This window comes from Hyperolius riggenbachi, chromosome 12, assembly GCF_040937935.1.
Source record: "Hyperolius riggenbachi isolate aHypRig1 chromosome 12, aHypRig1.pri, whole genome shotgun sequence".
Classification (NCBI taxonomy): Eukaryota; Metazoa; Chordata; class Amphibia; order Anura; family Hyperoliidae; genus Hyperolius; species Hyperolius riggenbachi.
In genome coordinates, this window is record NC_090657.1 from 76,945,150 (window position 1) to 76,962,041 (window position 16,892).

At 44.2% G+C, this 16,892-nt stretch overlaps 1 protein-coding gene across 1 annotated transcript in view; it reads right to left on the reverse strand.

Annotated features, from left to right (window-relative positions):
• Nucleotides 1–261: 261 nt before the first annotated feature.
• The window catches only part of TOP1 (DNA topoisomerase I), a 77,575-nt gene continuing 60,944 nt past the window's right edge, over nt 262–16,892 (reverse strand). The window contains exons 14-21 of the mRNA XM_068263595.1: nt 16,415–16,558; nt 14,194–14,379; nt 14,032–14,100; nt 11,956–12,070; nt 10,172–10,299; nt 6,257–6,351; nt 3,983–4,132; nt 262–827 (exon numbers count right to left, since the gene is read on the reverse strand). Of these exons, the coding sequence (XP_068119696.1) occupies nt 725–827; nt 3,983–4,132; nt 6,257–6,351; nt 10,172–10,299; nt 11,956–12,070; nt 14,032–14,100; nt 14,194–14,379; nt 16,415–16,558 (990 nt within the window). The 3' untranslated portion in view covers nt 262–724. The remainder of the gene's footprint in view (nt 828–3,982; nt 4,133–6,256; nt 6,352–10,171; nt 10,300–11,955; nt 12,071–14,031; nt 14,101–14,193; nt 14,380–16,414; nt 16,559–16,892) is intronic.

The following is a 16,892-nucleotide window of genomic DNA, read 5'->3' on the forward strand; positions in this document are numbered from 1 at the left end:
TGCATTTTGTTTCAAAAATAAGCTCTGTGATTGGTTGGCCACTGGCAATGGACTGATGCAGTTTTATTCTCCAGTTTTAGGATGCACGGTCCAATTTCACTTTTAATGGGAAAACAGAGTCAATAAGACCCCACAGCTGCCAGACAAGACGCCCCCCTCTTTTCAGCAGAACAGTGTAACCAGGGTAAGGGGATATGTCCAGATGAAAGGGAAGGGTACAATTTATAGTTTTCTATTAAAATAGACGTCATTGCAAAAAAATCTTAACTGTAAAAACACACAGGATAGTTTATTTTTTTTTTAGTTCTATTATACAGACTTTTTTGAAAAGTGGATTTTTTTTAACGCCTGGTGAAAACCTCCCATCTTAAAACACACGTAAAAACAGCATTGTCACAATCTCAGCTCATCCGTTTTGTACATCATAGGTATATATACTTCTTGTCCATGGGACAATACTGAAGGCAGCACATGGGGAAGTCATGTAAGTACCCAAAGTTTTCGACCAGTGGGGGGTACTTTGCTTACAATTCATGTCTCTATATTTTTCTCCCCTTAATCTGCTGCATATCCCCTTCCCATCTTAAAATAAAATTAAGTTAATAAAAGGTAAGGCTCACAGCTCTCTAAAAGAAAAAATAAAATCCTTTCCGAGGTGACATCCAGGCTTAAAATAATTAAAACAAATTTAAAAACAAATAAAACATTGTCCCTCGCACACTCGTTAAAATTCATAGTCATCCTCAGTCATGTCAATAGCCCAGGCAAACTTTTCTCGCTGAGTTTTGTTGTAGATCTTCTCAATAGGAATACCAAATTTTTTACACCTAGGAGCAGAAAGAGAATGGTTAATATAATGCATTCTTTACAACTAGGAAATCAAAACAAACCAGACAAAGATCCTCATCTTAATATTTAAGAGAGATTAAAACAAAAAATTCTGCTAGGCGTAGTTAAAGTGGATCCGAGAAACTTTTAGGCTACTTGCGCACCAAGACGTTGCGTTAGGTGCTACGTTAAGGTCGCATAACGTGCACCTAACGCAAGGCCTGGTGCTCTTCGATGTGGACGTCAGAGTGAGCCGCGTTGTGCAGCTCACTCTGGCATCCGTGATGCGTACTCTTGGACGCATGCGGCATCACGTGGTCCCGCTGGCCAATCGCCGCACAGAGCGGCCGCACCAGGAAGTAAACACTGCACGTCACAACGTGCAGTGAATATTAATTAGCCATGTGCCTGGCCGCTCTCCACTCCTCCCCAACATGACTGAGCATGTGCAAACAGTCTAACGTGGCTTAAGCCGCTGTAACGCCGTAGCATGCTGCACTTTCGGGAGAACGTGCAGTGTTACTTGTAACGCAACGTGGGCAGTGTGAACAGCCCACTTGTGTTACATTGCTGTACGTTGGGGGAGCGTTACAGGCTGCACTAACGTGCGCCTGTAACGTCCGTGTGTGTTAGCAGCTTTTGGGCTGGTGCACACCAGAGCGGTTCTGGAGTGTTTTTTTTTTTTTTAAATGCTTGCAGGGGAAAACCTCTTGGCTAATGAAAGTGAATGGGATGGTGCACACCAGAGCAGGTCGTTTTTTCCACAAACACACTCGGGGGCTGCAGCATTTTTTAGATTTCTGAGGCGTTTCTGCCTCAATGTTAAAAGTATAGGAAAGTGGAAAACCGCTCTGAAAAACATCAGAGCAGTTTTCCAGGCGTTTGTTACAGAAGCTGCTCAGTAACAACTTTACTGTAACAATATTTGAAACCTGCTACACAAAAACGCTCCAAAAAACATGCCTAGAATCGCTCTGAAATCTGCTTCAAAAACCTCAAGCGTTTTGAGGATCTGCTAGAGGTTTTTGGTGTGCACCGGCCCTCACTCTTTGCCAAATTGTGTACCTTTCATATAGTTTATTGGGCTTGAGGAATGCCCTATACTTTAGTTTTAATACTCTTAATTCCCTATAAACTAAACAAGCCGCGCCCACAGCTTCTCCAGTGCCTTGGCACTCACACCCATGTAACAAGGGCTTATGGGAGCTCAGTCTAGGCAGGAAGAGGAGGAGGTGTTACTAGCCAGAGATTTCAGAGGCAGAGGGGAGGAGGAGAGGGGAGTGAAGTTTTCACAGGCTGAGGGCTGGAGATGCAGATCAGCTTGCCTGTGCGTAATGTGACAAACAGAACATGGCTGCTCTCATTGTATCACAGGAAGAAATAATCATACTATTGAAGCTGTTTGCAGATAGATTTTCTGTGTAAACTACCTAAACTTTAGAGAAGATATATAGAAAAGTTACTTGTTATAGTTAGTTTTTCATCTCGGATCCGCTTTTAACTGAAGGCCAGGCAGGCAACAGACTTGCAGTAACGGTCGGCATTTTGGAACTAGCGTTTTCCAAATCGCTAAAGTACCGCTTTTTCCTGCCATTGCGATTTTGCCCTTATTGGCTTGAATGCAATTGCTCTAGCTCAATTGCAAGCATTTTTGTGATTGCAACGCTGCTATGGCCTCACTCCCATAGCCTTTCAGTAGCGAAGCATTTTTACAAGTCACCAGATACCTAGAAAGCATAAATTACAACTGAAAGTGCTCAAGATGGCACTAGGCCTAAAGCTGGCCACTAACGGTCCAATTTCTAGCGAAAAATCATTCGAGCGATCAGAAATTCTGATCGGATTGGTTGTAAATAATCTCCATTGGTGGACACAATTGATTATGAACGAGTGAAAAAAATGTCGCCCGAATGAATTTTCGTCGAACGAAAATTTGGATTTTCTTGGTGGTCGTGATAGATAGGAAGATAAGATTGGTTAGTTGATGGTGTAATGAACGATTTTTCGTCCGATTAGAATTTCTGATCGCTCGAACGATTTTTCGCTAGAAATTGGACAGTTAGTGGCCACCTTTAGGCTAGCTACACACCAAGGCATTGCACATCCTGGAAATAACAAAAAAAGGACTGAAATGTGACAGAGGGGAAAAGTCCCATCATGCGCTATGGGTGCAGTGCATACAGTGAAGCACAGTATATCATGCGCTATGGGTGCAGTGCATACAGTGAAGCACAGTATATCATGCGCTATGGGTGCAGTGCATACAGTGAAGCACAGTATAGTACATGAAAACTATACTTCTCTGGTGAATGAGATGCAAATAGTGCAAAGCTGATGCATGAATATGCACATTTATGCAACTTGAAAATGGGCCAAATCGACTTCCAACTTAGTATGGCTCAATTGATAAATTTTTGAGCTGCATAAATTTGCATAATTATTCATCAACTTGCATCTCACTAACCATCCCTAGTAACTGCACCAGGGAAGCTAAACTGACCCTTCTTACCCGTGTTAGCTTTTCAACAGTTCTATGCTGACAATTGGCAAGAATACTTGCTGCATATCTTTTTTTTTTTTTGTATAGAGCACACGTGAGGGCTCAATGTAAAAACTCACACTGAAGCCAATAGCTATGTAGCTAGTCTACTGGCCACTTGCTTGTAGTGCTGCACCAACATTAGAGTACACTTGCACTTCCATCCTTCTAGTGGGCCAATCACTGAGGATGTGGACATCATTAGTGACTGGACAGTAGGATTATGAAAATCAAGGCCAAGGCTTGGAAAGGAGAAGGGTTGTGGGTACAGCATAAGATACATCATTGTGACGTGATGCTGTGCAGTGTGTTATGACTAGAAAAGGTTTGGAACCACAGCCAAGTGTTTATAGCAGGCCAAGTAATTCTAGCATATACGCTTTTGATTGGAGTTCATAAAGGCTACCAGTAAGTGTTTCTGCTTGCAAACTGATGTGCAACTGAGTAAACAGGGGACCTATCAGGATCCAGCCTTCACTGAATGTGGATTCAGGGGAGACCAGAGGGTATTGGATTTCAGTGCTGTGGGAAAAAGGTCTCTAGTTACCTTCATAACCAGGTGAACAAAGAAAATGATTAGAATAAAAACAGTGTGGGCAAATAAAGCTTACTCACCAGGCTACAGAGATTCTCGGGTCCAAGTAGTTTAGCTTGGAGGTTCCAAGTGCAATTTGCTTGTTTTCTTCTCTGTCTGTGGCTTGGACCTCCAGCTTCATTAGCTGCTCCTCTATCCTCTGTACAGCTTTCTTCTTGCTTTCCACCAACCTACAGGGTAATGCACAATACTGTTACAGCCCATTACAGCATTCAAGCAGCCCCACTAAAGGCAAATAACCCATTATGAATTCTAAGCGTTTTTGTAGATCCAGCATTTACCGTATTTTTTTGACTATTAGACACACTTTTTCTCCCCCTAAAATTGGGTGGGGGATTAAGTCAGTGCATCTTATAGTTTGAATGCTACATATTTGGACCTGCGGCCTGTGACTATCCCCATGTCTGCATTTCCCTGTGTTGCAGTGTCTGCATGTACTCTGTGCATTTGCGTGTCCCCGCATATTCAACAGGCTGTCCCTGGTTTCCCAAATGCATACCTGTCTTGCAGCTTTGATCATGGTGCTGTCCCCAGGTACCGCCGTAGCGTGTATCAATCAGGAAGTCCCGGACACCTTTGCAGAGAAATGCACCAATCCGGCGGGAGCGCTGGCCTCAATCGCCAATGCTCGAGCACTGCTCGAGCGATGGTGTCAAGGGCGGGACCACCTCTCCGTCATTGGGGCCATTCACAGCGCCCCCCCATCTAAATGGTACATCGCTCGAGCAGTGTGCAGCGTGATTGGCGGTCGAGGCCAGCACTCCCGCCGGATTGGTGCATTTTTCTGCCAAGACATCCAGGACTTCCTGATTGATCCAAGCTACGGCGGTACTGGGGGGACAGCGCGATGATCAAAGCTGCAAGACAGGTATGCATTTGGGAAACTGGGGACAGCCTGCTGATGAAGTAGTGCAGGTGTTTAAGACACCAGACACCGGGAAAATAGAGTACATGCACTCAGATACTGGGACACAGGGACACTGGGACATAATGGTAGAATACATTTCAGTTTCTTCTGCTTTTGTACATTAAAGGGAATCTGAAGTGAAAATAAGCCTATGATATGATCTGTATGTGTAGTACAGCTAATAAAACAGTAGCACAGATAGGAGTCGCATTTCGTTTCCAGTACAGTTCACGTTAAAGCGGACCTCAACTCGGACCTTCCTCTCTGCTTTAAAAAGATAATCAGCATAATAACCTTTAAAGAAACATTTCTTTGATACAGATCCTGAAATAAATCTGCACTGTTTCTACTTCCTGCTTTCATGGAAGCATGGAAGCAGACATATTCTTAACATCCTGTGCTTTCAAATGAGCTTATCTGCTGCGGCAGTCAGGGGATACAGGGGAGAGATCAAATTACAAGTTATGATTAATTACAGATGAGCGGGGGTTTAGACAGGCTTAACCTCTATAAATACATACAGGGTGCATTGCTCTACGTTTTGCTTCTGTCCTGTGCAAGAGTTCAGGTCCACTTTAAAGTGAACCTCCAGACAAAACATCTACTCAGCAGCACTGAAAAGGCTTGGTGTTTAACAGTTCCACAGCATCAGAACTTTGTTTTTCTTACCCAAGCCTCATTTTTACCGGCTATAATCATTCCGGGCAAAGCTAGACTGAATGCTCAGTCAGGGATTCTTATCAGAGCTGATAACAGGCAGACTAACCATTGAAGAATGAAATAAATAGCAGAGTAGGAGTTTGCTGTCATGTTCCCATTGATATACATAGTAAAATACATGAGGGTGCTTCGTCTCTGGTCCTCTTTAAATTTTTGTCTCTCTCTCTTGCTTCAGGTTCCTTTCCAAATTTTGAGATTTTTTTTCAATTTCAGTTACTTTATATATGCGTGGATAAGCCCTCTCTCATGCATGTGCCGACTCTATGAGCCACCCATCACAGATCGCCGATTTATAGCATCCACACAGGTGTACAGAGCGTGTATCGCTACCTGTCCTCTCTGCTGCTTACTTCCTCTAGTGAAAGCTGTACACTTAAGGAAGCAAGCAAGTCGGAGCGAGGACATGCTGATGCACGCTCACAGCGCACTCTGTGGGTCTCCCGTCCGTGTACTCCATGGTATATTCTTTGTGAATGGGCTAAACCACCAAAGTGGTGCTTTGTAGAAAATAGAAAGTGGTTATGTGTAAAGCCAACCAGGAATCAGATCAGTCAGGCAGCTGAGGCAAATGAAGTAATTCTCTCGACAGCAGTACAACTACTGTAAAGGAATAGGGTGCTCCATCAAATTTTGTAGAAGCATGAATAGCCAAGAACATCCAACATACTTCTTTGTTCTCTCATCCCGCCGAATTTTGGCGTCTGCTTTGGCGCTCTTCAGTTCTCGCCGTGCATCTGCCAACTGATCTTTCTTGGCATCGATCTAAAAACAAACAAAACATTGGAAAGTGTTATATTTCTGACATAGGCTTAAAGAAACACTGAAGTCTCAGAAAATACAGCTTTTTATTGCAAAAAGCTGTTCAACATTATTGCCCTAACTAAAACGCTGCATACAAGCAGCTGAAATCCAATTAAATCCCCCCAAACTCCCCTTGCAAAATCCCGACTTTCTTGGTCGTGGATTTTGCTGCCCCGTACAATTTGGCCTGGTGCACACCAGAGGAGTTTTTTTGAGCGTTTTGAGTTTTTAAATCTGCTGCTAATGTTATCCTATGTGTCTGCGCACACTAGAGCAATGAGGTTTTGTAAAAAAAACCCATAGCATTACATTGGGAAGAGCTTTTGAAACCTCTAAAAGCTCTTCCCAATGTAATGCTATGGGGTTTTTTACAAAACCTCATTGCTCCAGTGTGCACAGACACATAGGATAACATTAGCAACAGATTTAAAAACTCAAAACGCTTAGAAAAACTCCTCTGGTGTGCACCAGGCCTTTCAGCTGCAGCTCTGCCTCCATGCGCATCTATCAGCGCGTATCTCCGCCTCTCCCCCGCCCCTCCCAGTGAAGGAAGACAGAGGGGCGGGCGGAGATACACGCTGATAGACGCTGCAATATTTTCTGAGACTTCAGAGTCTCTTTAACAACTAGTGCTGCTTACCTGTAACAGAACTCATGGAAAAGTGGTACGTTTGATCAGGTGACACATTTGTAAAGTTCTTTTAGGCCTGAAACCCACTAGCAGGCTGTTACTAAGTAGTTGTGATTTGAAAAAGTCTTGCTAATGTAATGCTATGGGTGTGAACCCACTTGAGGGATGTGATTTTATAAATATCCCCCGTAGCATTACATCAGCAAGAGCTTTTTCAAATCACTAGCGATTTGAAAAGGCTGCTAGTGGATTTGAGCTGTTACAAAGATGGCAAAACAACACGGTAACCAAACGCCTTTTAGATACTCTATAATGCAACCAAATTGGAGAATTTGTAATCACATACAGTGAGATGCGAAAGTTTGGGCAACCTTGTTAATCGTTATGATTTTCCTGTATAAATTGTTGGATGTTACGATAAAAAATGTCAGTTAATCATATAGGAGACACACACAGTGATATTTGAGAAGTGAAATGAAGTTTATTGGATTAACAGAAAGTGTGCAATAATTGTTTAAAGTGTAGAGAAACCGAGAGCCCAATATAGTGTAGTATGTTAGCCTGAGGCGCTACACCTGCTAATGCCGAAATTCTGTTTTGTCCCCACGTTTATTGCCTGATGAAGCGGGCTGGGCCTGCGAAACGCGTTGCACTTTTTTGGGGTACTATTTAATAAATGTGATTGCTACTATTCAGACAGTCTTTCGTGTCGCAAATTTTAAAGTTTTTATCCGCTTTTATCCTGCTGGCGCCTCTGTTCTCCTACTGCAATAATTGTTTAAACACAATTAGGCAGGTGCATAAATTTTGGGCACCACAAAAGAAATGAAATCAATATTTAGGAGATCCTCCTTTTGCAGACATTACAGCCTCTAAACACTTCCTGTAGGTTCCAATGAGAGTCTGGATTCCGGTTGAAGGTATTTTGGACCATTCCTCTTTACAAAACAGCTCTAGTTCATTCAGGTTTGATGGCTTCAAAGCATGGACAGCTCTCTTTAACGCACACCAGATTTTCAATTATATTCAGGTCTGGGGACTGAGATGGCCATTCCAGAACGTTGTACTTGTTCCTCTGCATAAATGCCTTAGTGCGTGGGTCACCAACCTGTGGGCCGTGGCCCACTGGTGGTCTGTGGGCAGTTTTCTTTTGGGCCGCGGCGGGTCTGTCACCTCGCCCCCCTCCCGCCGCTCGTTACCTTAAGATGGCTTCTTCTCTTATATTCTCCCAGGCGCCGCACTCCTGTCTGCAGCATCTCGTATTACAGCAGCGCTTCTTGCGCGGCTACTGTAAGGAAGGGAAGGAGGCAGGGCAGCGGTTCCCATGGTAACAGCGATGCATATCACCGCTACAGGAAGCCGCTGCCCTGCTTCCTTCCCTTCCTTACAGCAGCCGCGCAGGGGGGGGGGGGGGACACACGACACTACGTACCCATACTAGGGCGCAATACTGGCCACTATACTAGCTATATACTGGGCACTAAGCTATATACTGAGCACTATATTGGCACTTTGAGTCCGCCAGGAGAAAAGCGTGATATAAATGTCATTTGTCTTGTCTATACTAGCTATACACTGGGCACTAGCCATACTCGGGTAACTAAACTCCCTATACTGGGGCAACTATGCTAGCTATGCCGCCGCCCCCCCCCCCCCCCTCCGTAACCCGCTGCGCACGACACTGTCCACTAGGTCACGACGACCCCCCCCCCCCCCCCCCCCCCGAGAAAAATTTGGCCAGAAAGTGGTTCCCGGCCCGGAAAAGGTCGAGGACCCCTGCCTTAGTGGATTTTGAGCAGTGTTTAGGGTCGTTGTCTTGTTGAAAGATCCAGCTGCGCCGCAGCTTCAGCTTTGTCACTGATCCCTGGACATTGGTCTCCAGAATCTGCTGAGACTGAGTGGAATTCATGCGTACCTCAACGTTGACAAGATTCCCAGTTTCTGCACTGGACACACAGCCCCACAGCATGATGGAAACACCACCATATTTTACTGTAGGTAGCAGGTGTTTTTCTTGGAGTGCTGTGTTCTTTTTTCCTCCATGCATAACTCCCCTCAATTTTAGTTTCATCAGTCCACAGCACCTTATTCTAAAATGAAGCTTGCTTGTCCAAATGTGCTTTAGCATATCTCAAGCCGCTCTGTTTGTGCTGTGGGTGGAGAAAAGGCTTCCTCCGCATTGCTCTAGCATACAGCACCTCTTTGTGTAAAGTGCGCCGAATGGTTGAACGATGCACAGTGACTCCATCTGCAGCAAGATCATGTTGTAGGTCTTTGGTGCTGGTCTGTGGGTTGACTGACTGTTCTGACCATTCGTTGCTTCTGTTTATCCGAGATTTTTCTTGGCCTACCACGTAAAACAGCTGAAATCTCAGACAGCTTTTGGTATCCTTCCCCTAAACCATGATGGTGAACAATCTTTGTCTTCAGGTCATTTGAGAGTTGTTTTGAGACCCCCATGTTGCTACTCTTCAGAGAAAATGAAAAAAAAAAAAAAGGGGGAAACTTACAATTGACCCCCTTGAATACGCTCTCATAATTGGATTCACCTGTGTATGTAGGTCAGGGGTCACTAAGCTTAGCAAACCAATTTGATTTCTAATAATTAGTTCTAAGGGTGTTGGAATCAAAATGACAACAGTGCCCAAATGTATGCACCTGCTTAATTTTATTGAAACAATTATTGCACACTTTTTGTAAATCCAATAAACTTTATTTTACTTCTTAAATAACACTGTCTCCTATATATTCAACTGACATTTTATAACAACCAACAATTTATGCAGAAAAATCATGGAGATCAACAAGGTTGCCCAAACTTTCACATCCCACTGTATTTCTTTGCAGCCCGTGGCAACAGCAGTTACTACCTGGTAGAACTCTCATCACATGCCACGCATAATGAGCAGTTACCACCCGCTCAGATATCAAATGCGTAGGGCGCTAAATGTACGGCTGTCAACTGTCTGAGTGAAAGAGCCCTCAATTTGCTGGTCAGGATCAGACAGTTAAGGTAGAAAGGGAACCTGGCAAAATCAGAACCTTCTGAATCCATCACCTGACCACATACTTCTCCATGAAAGCCGATAAAGATAAACACTACTGAGTAAGTCCGCTTAAGACTACTACTGGAGTCCAGAGTGACCTCACCTTGGTTTGCAGAGTCAACATCGATTTCTCAAAGGTTTTGGGAGGGGCACGCTGATGGTTACACAATATAGCTACGGCTCTATTGGCACGATTGTAAGACAAGATTTTGGCTGCCACATTGTCGTCCTCTGTGAGGAAACAAAAATACAACATTTAGTTTATATAGTCCAAGTCTCTTAAGTTTATCAGGAAAGGGGAGTGAAAGTTTGCCTTCTCTAAGGGCCCTTTCCCACTAGCTAACACATGCATGAACCTGATTTAATGTACACGTTACAATGCATGGCATGACCGAAGGAAGTTGCTTTTCAGCGAGAATCAGCAGCGCAGTACTAATTACCTCAATGGGAAAACACTTGTGTCATGCGAGTCAATGTTCCCAGTGACGTTACAGCGCAACAACGCATTTCTAGATGTGAAAGCTAAAATGAAAGTCTATGGATACACATACCCGACCTATAGCTTAATCAGAAGAAAATGTATGCGTGCTCAACATCCAGCTTAACCCTTTCAAGTCTGGCTGTGCAAATCTGGCTAAAATGGCTTACCATGAAACATGCTCACTCAGAAATGCATCTGCTTTCGCATGCCAAACTTTGCAGGGTCAAAAACCAATACCGCGAAGCGGCTGCCCTGCGGGAATTAGTTCATGCTTTATAGCACTATCCAGGAGCGCCACGGGGAGGCTTCCCAATGCCCCCATACAACCGGGGGGGCTGCGGGGCCCCAAGCTCTCTCACTGCCCAGGGACCACAGCGACACCCCGGAGGTGGAGGCTGGGCGAAGCAGACGACCCCCCCTGCTAAGCCAGATTTGTCAGGTTCACTTGGTTGATGCACACATTTTCGGGCGGCTCTTCCCGGCTCTGGCCACGCTGGGGAGATCGCCTGCACCCCACAGCCTCCACCTCCGGGGTGCCGCTGTGTGGGTTTCAGGCGGTGAGAGAGCCTGGGACCCCCGCGGCCCCCCGGTTGTATGGGGGCAATGGGAAGCCTCCTCGTGGCGCCCCTGGATAGTGCTATGTAGCATGAACTAATTCCCGCAGGGCGATTGTTTTGCGGTTTTTGACCCTGCATATTTAGGCATGCGAAAGCAAATGCATATTTGCATGAGCAATGTCTCGTGATTAGCCAATAGGCCAAATTTGCAAAGCCAGATTTGTCAGGTTCACTTGGTTGATGCACACATTTTCTCTCTGTTGTAATTAGCATTGCATTTTCTTTTTTTGGAGGCAAGTGGTGAATGGCTTGTTTTAGGAGGTGAGAGCCCTGGAGCAGGCTATTTGCGCCTGTCCTCCCCTTATGTGTCGCGCCCAGGTCATGTGCATATAGCAGAACGCAATGGACGTTAAGGTAAGTGCCTGTCTTTAATCTTGGGAGGTGTGTGCGGGCGGCTCTTCCCGGCGCTGGCCACGCTGGGTAGATCGCCTGCACCCCCCAGCCTCCACCTCCGGGGTGCCGCTGTGTGGGTTCCAGGCGGTGAGAGCCTGGGACCCCCGCGGCCCCCCGGTTGTATGGGGGCAATAGTAGGCCTCCTCGTGGCGCCCCTGGATAGTGCTATGTAGCATGAACTAATTCCCGCAGGGCGGCGGTTTTTGGTTTTTGACCCTGCATATTTAGGCATGCGAAAGCAAATGCATATTTGCATGAGCAATGTCTCGTGATTAGCCAATAGGCCAAATTTGCAAAGCCAGATTTGTCAGGTTCACTTGGTTGATGCACACATTTTCTCTCTGTTGTAATTAACATACCCGACCTATCCCCAACATAAGAATACCACAGACGTACCACAGGTGAGCTCCTTTAGTTGCTGTTGTAGAGTAATGGAGGCGTTGTATGTTCTGAAAACTTTGGCTGTCAACCCTTCCATCAGATCTTGAAGATGTTTGTTTAAAATGGTTGTCTGGTGAAGGAAAATAAATAAATAAAATAGCCCAAACTTCTCCTTTTATCAAGCAAATCTGAAAGCAAGAACTTTTTTTGGAAGGGGGCATTAGCTGTAGGGAGTGCATGAGTGTATACTGCAAACCAGGAGCTCACGAGGAGATGGACATCAGCTCAACTTATTTCAACTTGAGCCCCTTTCACACTGCACGAAACAGGCCTTCAGGGAATATTGCTCTACTAGGCGGTATTCCCCATCTATCCGGCCAAGCAAAAAGCGATGCTCACTTCCTGTTTGCCAATCGACGTCATGCACAGAAGTGTATTTCTAAAATACGCTTCAGCACATGTACAATACAGATAATTGCGGCCGGTTTTTAAAAGAGTGTGCTCATTACCATAGACTTACATGACTTCCGGCCCGACGCAGATTGCCGCAGGAGCCACGCTGTAATGTAGGTATGGAAGCACATTAGGATAGGGCACTTCCGGGGCAGCATACTGCAACATGGGGAGTATGAACACCCCCACAGATTTTCATTAGGCTGCGGTAGCAGTGTGGCGATTCGCCGCACCACCACCGTGTGAGAGGGCCCTTAAAGAGTAACTGTCAGGCTGCAGAAGCTAATTTAAACCTCTATTCTCCTGTGTTAAACAGTTTAGAAGGAAGCCCAAAAGCAATTAGTGAAGATAAAAATCTCAGTTACCTTTGATGTGTGCTTATCAGAAAGGCTGTTATAGAACCATAAGGACGCAAGCCGCATATCATACTGCAAAGCATTCTGGGGCTCTCCCCTCGGCTGCTAATGAGACTTTACAGCAGCTTGTAATCTCGTAGCACTGATAAATCTCTGGCAGAGTACACTGCAGGAGTCAGCTATTGTTCCTAGCCACATGGCTCATTAATATTCACTGCACACTGTGTTATTTAGTACAAGCTTATCTGTGATCAGGAAGCAGGCAGGACATGACGACACATTTGACAGAAAAACATGGAGCCTGCCATGAGCTGTCAGGAGCATCTATCTCTGCATATACTATATACAAATTCTGTGAAATCCAAACGTGGACAGTGAAATGCATATGTAATGTAAGTACAGCCAATCTTTAGCTACTGATATATGTGTTTATTTTCTCTGAGACCTTATACCTAACAGCTCCTCTTTAAAGAGAAACCGTGACCAAGAATAGAACTTCATCCCAATCAGTAGCTGATACCCCCTCTCCCATGAGAAATCTTTTCCTTTTCACAAACTGATCATCAGGGGGCTCTGTATGGCGGATATTGTGATGAAACCCCTCCCACAGTGTGATGTCAGAACCATGGTTCTGACATCACACTGTGGGAGCCTTGTTGTGAGAAATAAAAGCTGTTTCCAACTGCCAAAAAAGCTTCAATGAGCAAACACTGACTAAATCATTTATACATAACTATTGTAAAAATGAAGCTTTTTATTTATTACATTTTCACTGAGTTCTTTAAGGTCAGAATTTAGACTGATGGCGGCTCGTTTAGCATGAGCTACACGCTTTCCTACTACTGCGCAGAAAAGGAGGTTAACATCAGTATCTGTTGCGTTTTGAGCCTCTAGGGCAGCCTTTATCAACCTCTATACCCTGGAGGAACCCTACAAATAACTTTTGGATCCCAAGGAACCCCTGCAAACAAACTTTTTTATCTCGGGGAACCCATGCATTTATTTTGCAGGAGGCATGGTCTTTAAAAGTAGGTGAAGCTGTTTATTTCACTTATTCCCCCATATTACAGTGCCTCTCATTTAGTACTTCTTTTTACAGTATCCCCTAATATTGAAAGTACACACTACATTATAATGTGCTCTATTATACTTCCCCCACGATGGGGGAAAATGCCAAGGAACCCCTGCAGAGTCCTCAAGGAACCCTGGGGTTCCAGGGAACCCTGCTTGAGAAAGCCTGCTCTAGGGAGACCCAGAGCTGTGATAAGGGAATTTCACTTACATTGAGCCTATCAAAGAGGTCATCTTCTTTTTGTTTGTTTTCCATGAAGAGCTGTAAGTTCTTGAAAACCTAACAGGAGAAAATAAAAATATAGACCATTTATGTAAAATAATAATGTCAACAGATAGAAGAAAGCCAAGGATTCGGCCTGCCGGGACTCACCCTTTTCTCTACAGGCACCTTATTGTAGTATCGGATGGAATCTTTACCGGGGAAGTCAAACTCCACCACGTACTCCTGACCGTCCATCTCCGGGTAGAGTTTGATGTGCTCCACTCTCAGAGAGCAGCAGCCTACAGTGTCTGCTGTCTCCCCTTCCTCTTTCTCGTTACCCGCTCTCAAGGCAAGCTGGAAGGACAAAGTGCAAGGTGATGTAGGACATTAAGGGGATACAATGCAATACAATACGTCATGAACGTTTGCTTCAGAACTTCAGAATGTTCAAGCAATATTGAAGGAGAAAAAACAAACAAACAAAAAAAAACCCACACCTATGGAGAGGGAAAGCTCTGGGTCCTAGAAAGCCTTCCCGTTCCCATCACAGTCCCCTCGTTCCAGCGATGTAACGAGGGTACTGTAAGAGGAACGAGAAGGCTCTAGAGGACACGGAGTGTTCCCTCTCCATAGGTATCTTTTAATTACTGTATTTTTTGGACTATAAGACTCACTTTTCTCCCCCAAAAGTGGGGAAGAAAAAAAGTCACTGCATCTTATAGCCCAAATGCAGGGAGGTCCCGAGTTGTAACCACCTGCCAATACAAACCGCCAACCTGCCGCAATGTTGGGGACTCCCTGTACTGTGTCCAGGAACCTTTGTGGCTGAGAGAGCCAAGAACGCCACATATTTTAAAATGTAATTCTGTGAGAGCCATACAATATGTTTCAAACTAAATACAAGTAAATGTGTACATTTTATGTAAGACCAACACTTCTTGTTTCTTCCTATTGGTCTTTGTCTTTTTCTACCTACGGTGACTTTTCATTTTACTTCCGTCCTTTCTCTTATCTTTCCTCATTTCCACTTTCACCTTGTATTTGATTGAAGCTTTCTTGCTGTGGCTGCAGTAGTAGCGTGCATACTTAAAATTTTTCTCACACTAAGCTGCGCTGCTTGAGCAGTGAATCCAGCACTAATGATTTGTTGGGAGCCAAATGCAGCCATCAAAAGAGCCACATATGGCTCCTGAGCCATAGGTTTCCTACCCCTGGCATAAAAGATCCAGGAAGACACGAGGTACAAGGGGGCATAATCCACAAGATGCCCCTTCACCATGGATGCACCCGGTTTAGTATATACAGTGATGTGAAAAACACAAAGATGGCTGCCCTCATAAAATCACAAACATTTGCCTGTTCTTTGAAAACAGGGTGGGTAAGAGATTATATTACCCATCTATTTTAATTAACATAACCAATGTAACTTAATGACAGTATGTTTGTTTAGGCTGAAGTTCCTCTTTAAAAACAGACTGCTAGATTTGATGATGGAGTCGATAGTAGCAAATGGTTTATACATAGTCTCCACAGGTTTAATTCTCCACAGGTGTAATGCCACCCACTGCAAACAATATATTATTTAAAGGAACAGTATCAAACCAAGTGTACTAAAATGACTGTACAAATAATGTCTAAGTAGCTGTGTAAACATTTTCCTACTTTTCATGTTAAATATCAGAGGCAAAAGCTTGAATTCATTGTGTGTATGATTTAACTACATTGGGACAACATCATTCTCAAAAGGGGTGTATGCGTCAATGCACGGAGTATTTTTCTCTAAAAGGAAAAAAAAAAAATAAGGTATGAAAAGCTGTAGTGTCACAGACCATTACAAATGTTTATAACAAGTTACATTTCCTCTGCTCTCTTCAGACACTTCAGTCAGAGACACAGGACATAGGACTTTCTCACACACAAGATTAACAGATGCACTGTGAGGGAATTCCCCCTCCCCTCATGGCTCACTCCGCCATCAGAAGATTAGAGCAGACTGTTGTCAGTTTAGAGTGAAAGGAATTTGATACAGTCAACAGAGATAAGCAAGTGAATTGTATTCATCATTTGCCAGCACTCAAGGAACTCTCTCAAGCCCAGGTTACGAAAAAAAAAAAAAAAAATCATGTTAATAGATAGCGTTTCTTTAATAACTTGCATGAGTCTTCAAAAAGCTGTGTGATGTGCCACAACTTCTAATCTGCAAGAGACTTGGGTGGTGGGATGGTGGAGCACACTGCAGCTTTGACAGAGGAGGAAGAAATTCAAAAGTCAAAACCACCAAGCTCCAGACTCTGAAAAGGTGTGCAATAGGTCTTGTATGTTTAGCGGGTACCCTATAGAGGCGTCTGGGAAGAAAGTTTGTTTTTCGTGACTAGGAGAAAATTCTCACCTTGTCAATGAAGTACATGGCAACGGATCTCTGCCTGGTCTTCATTTCCTTGGATTTCCAGTCTTCCTTGTAATTGTTTCGGATCTTGTCAACACATTTCTTTAGCCGGCGGGCAGTCTCGTACTTTTGCCAATCTTTCTCACCCTAATAAAAAAACAAAACAAAAACAAATACATGTCAGTAAAAAGGAGACATCACACAAGCACCACGTGCTATACGTGCCTGCAGCACAAAGAAAATTAATGCGGAAGCACAGTAGATAGGAATGTTAATGCACGGGTAGATATAACATTTGGCGGTACAATGACAGAGGCAGCATCACGAGGCTGATTCACAAAAGATTTCATGCAGGAATCGGTTTGTGGTGTTTAGGAACAGATCTCTCTGATCAGATTCGATCAAAGACATCTATCTCTTTGTCAATCTGCCCAGCATCGCTAGATGTATACGTCAGAATTATTTGATCTTTATTATCAAG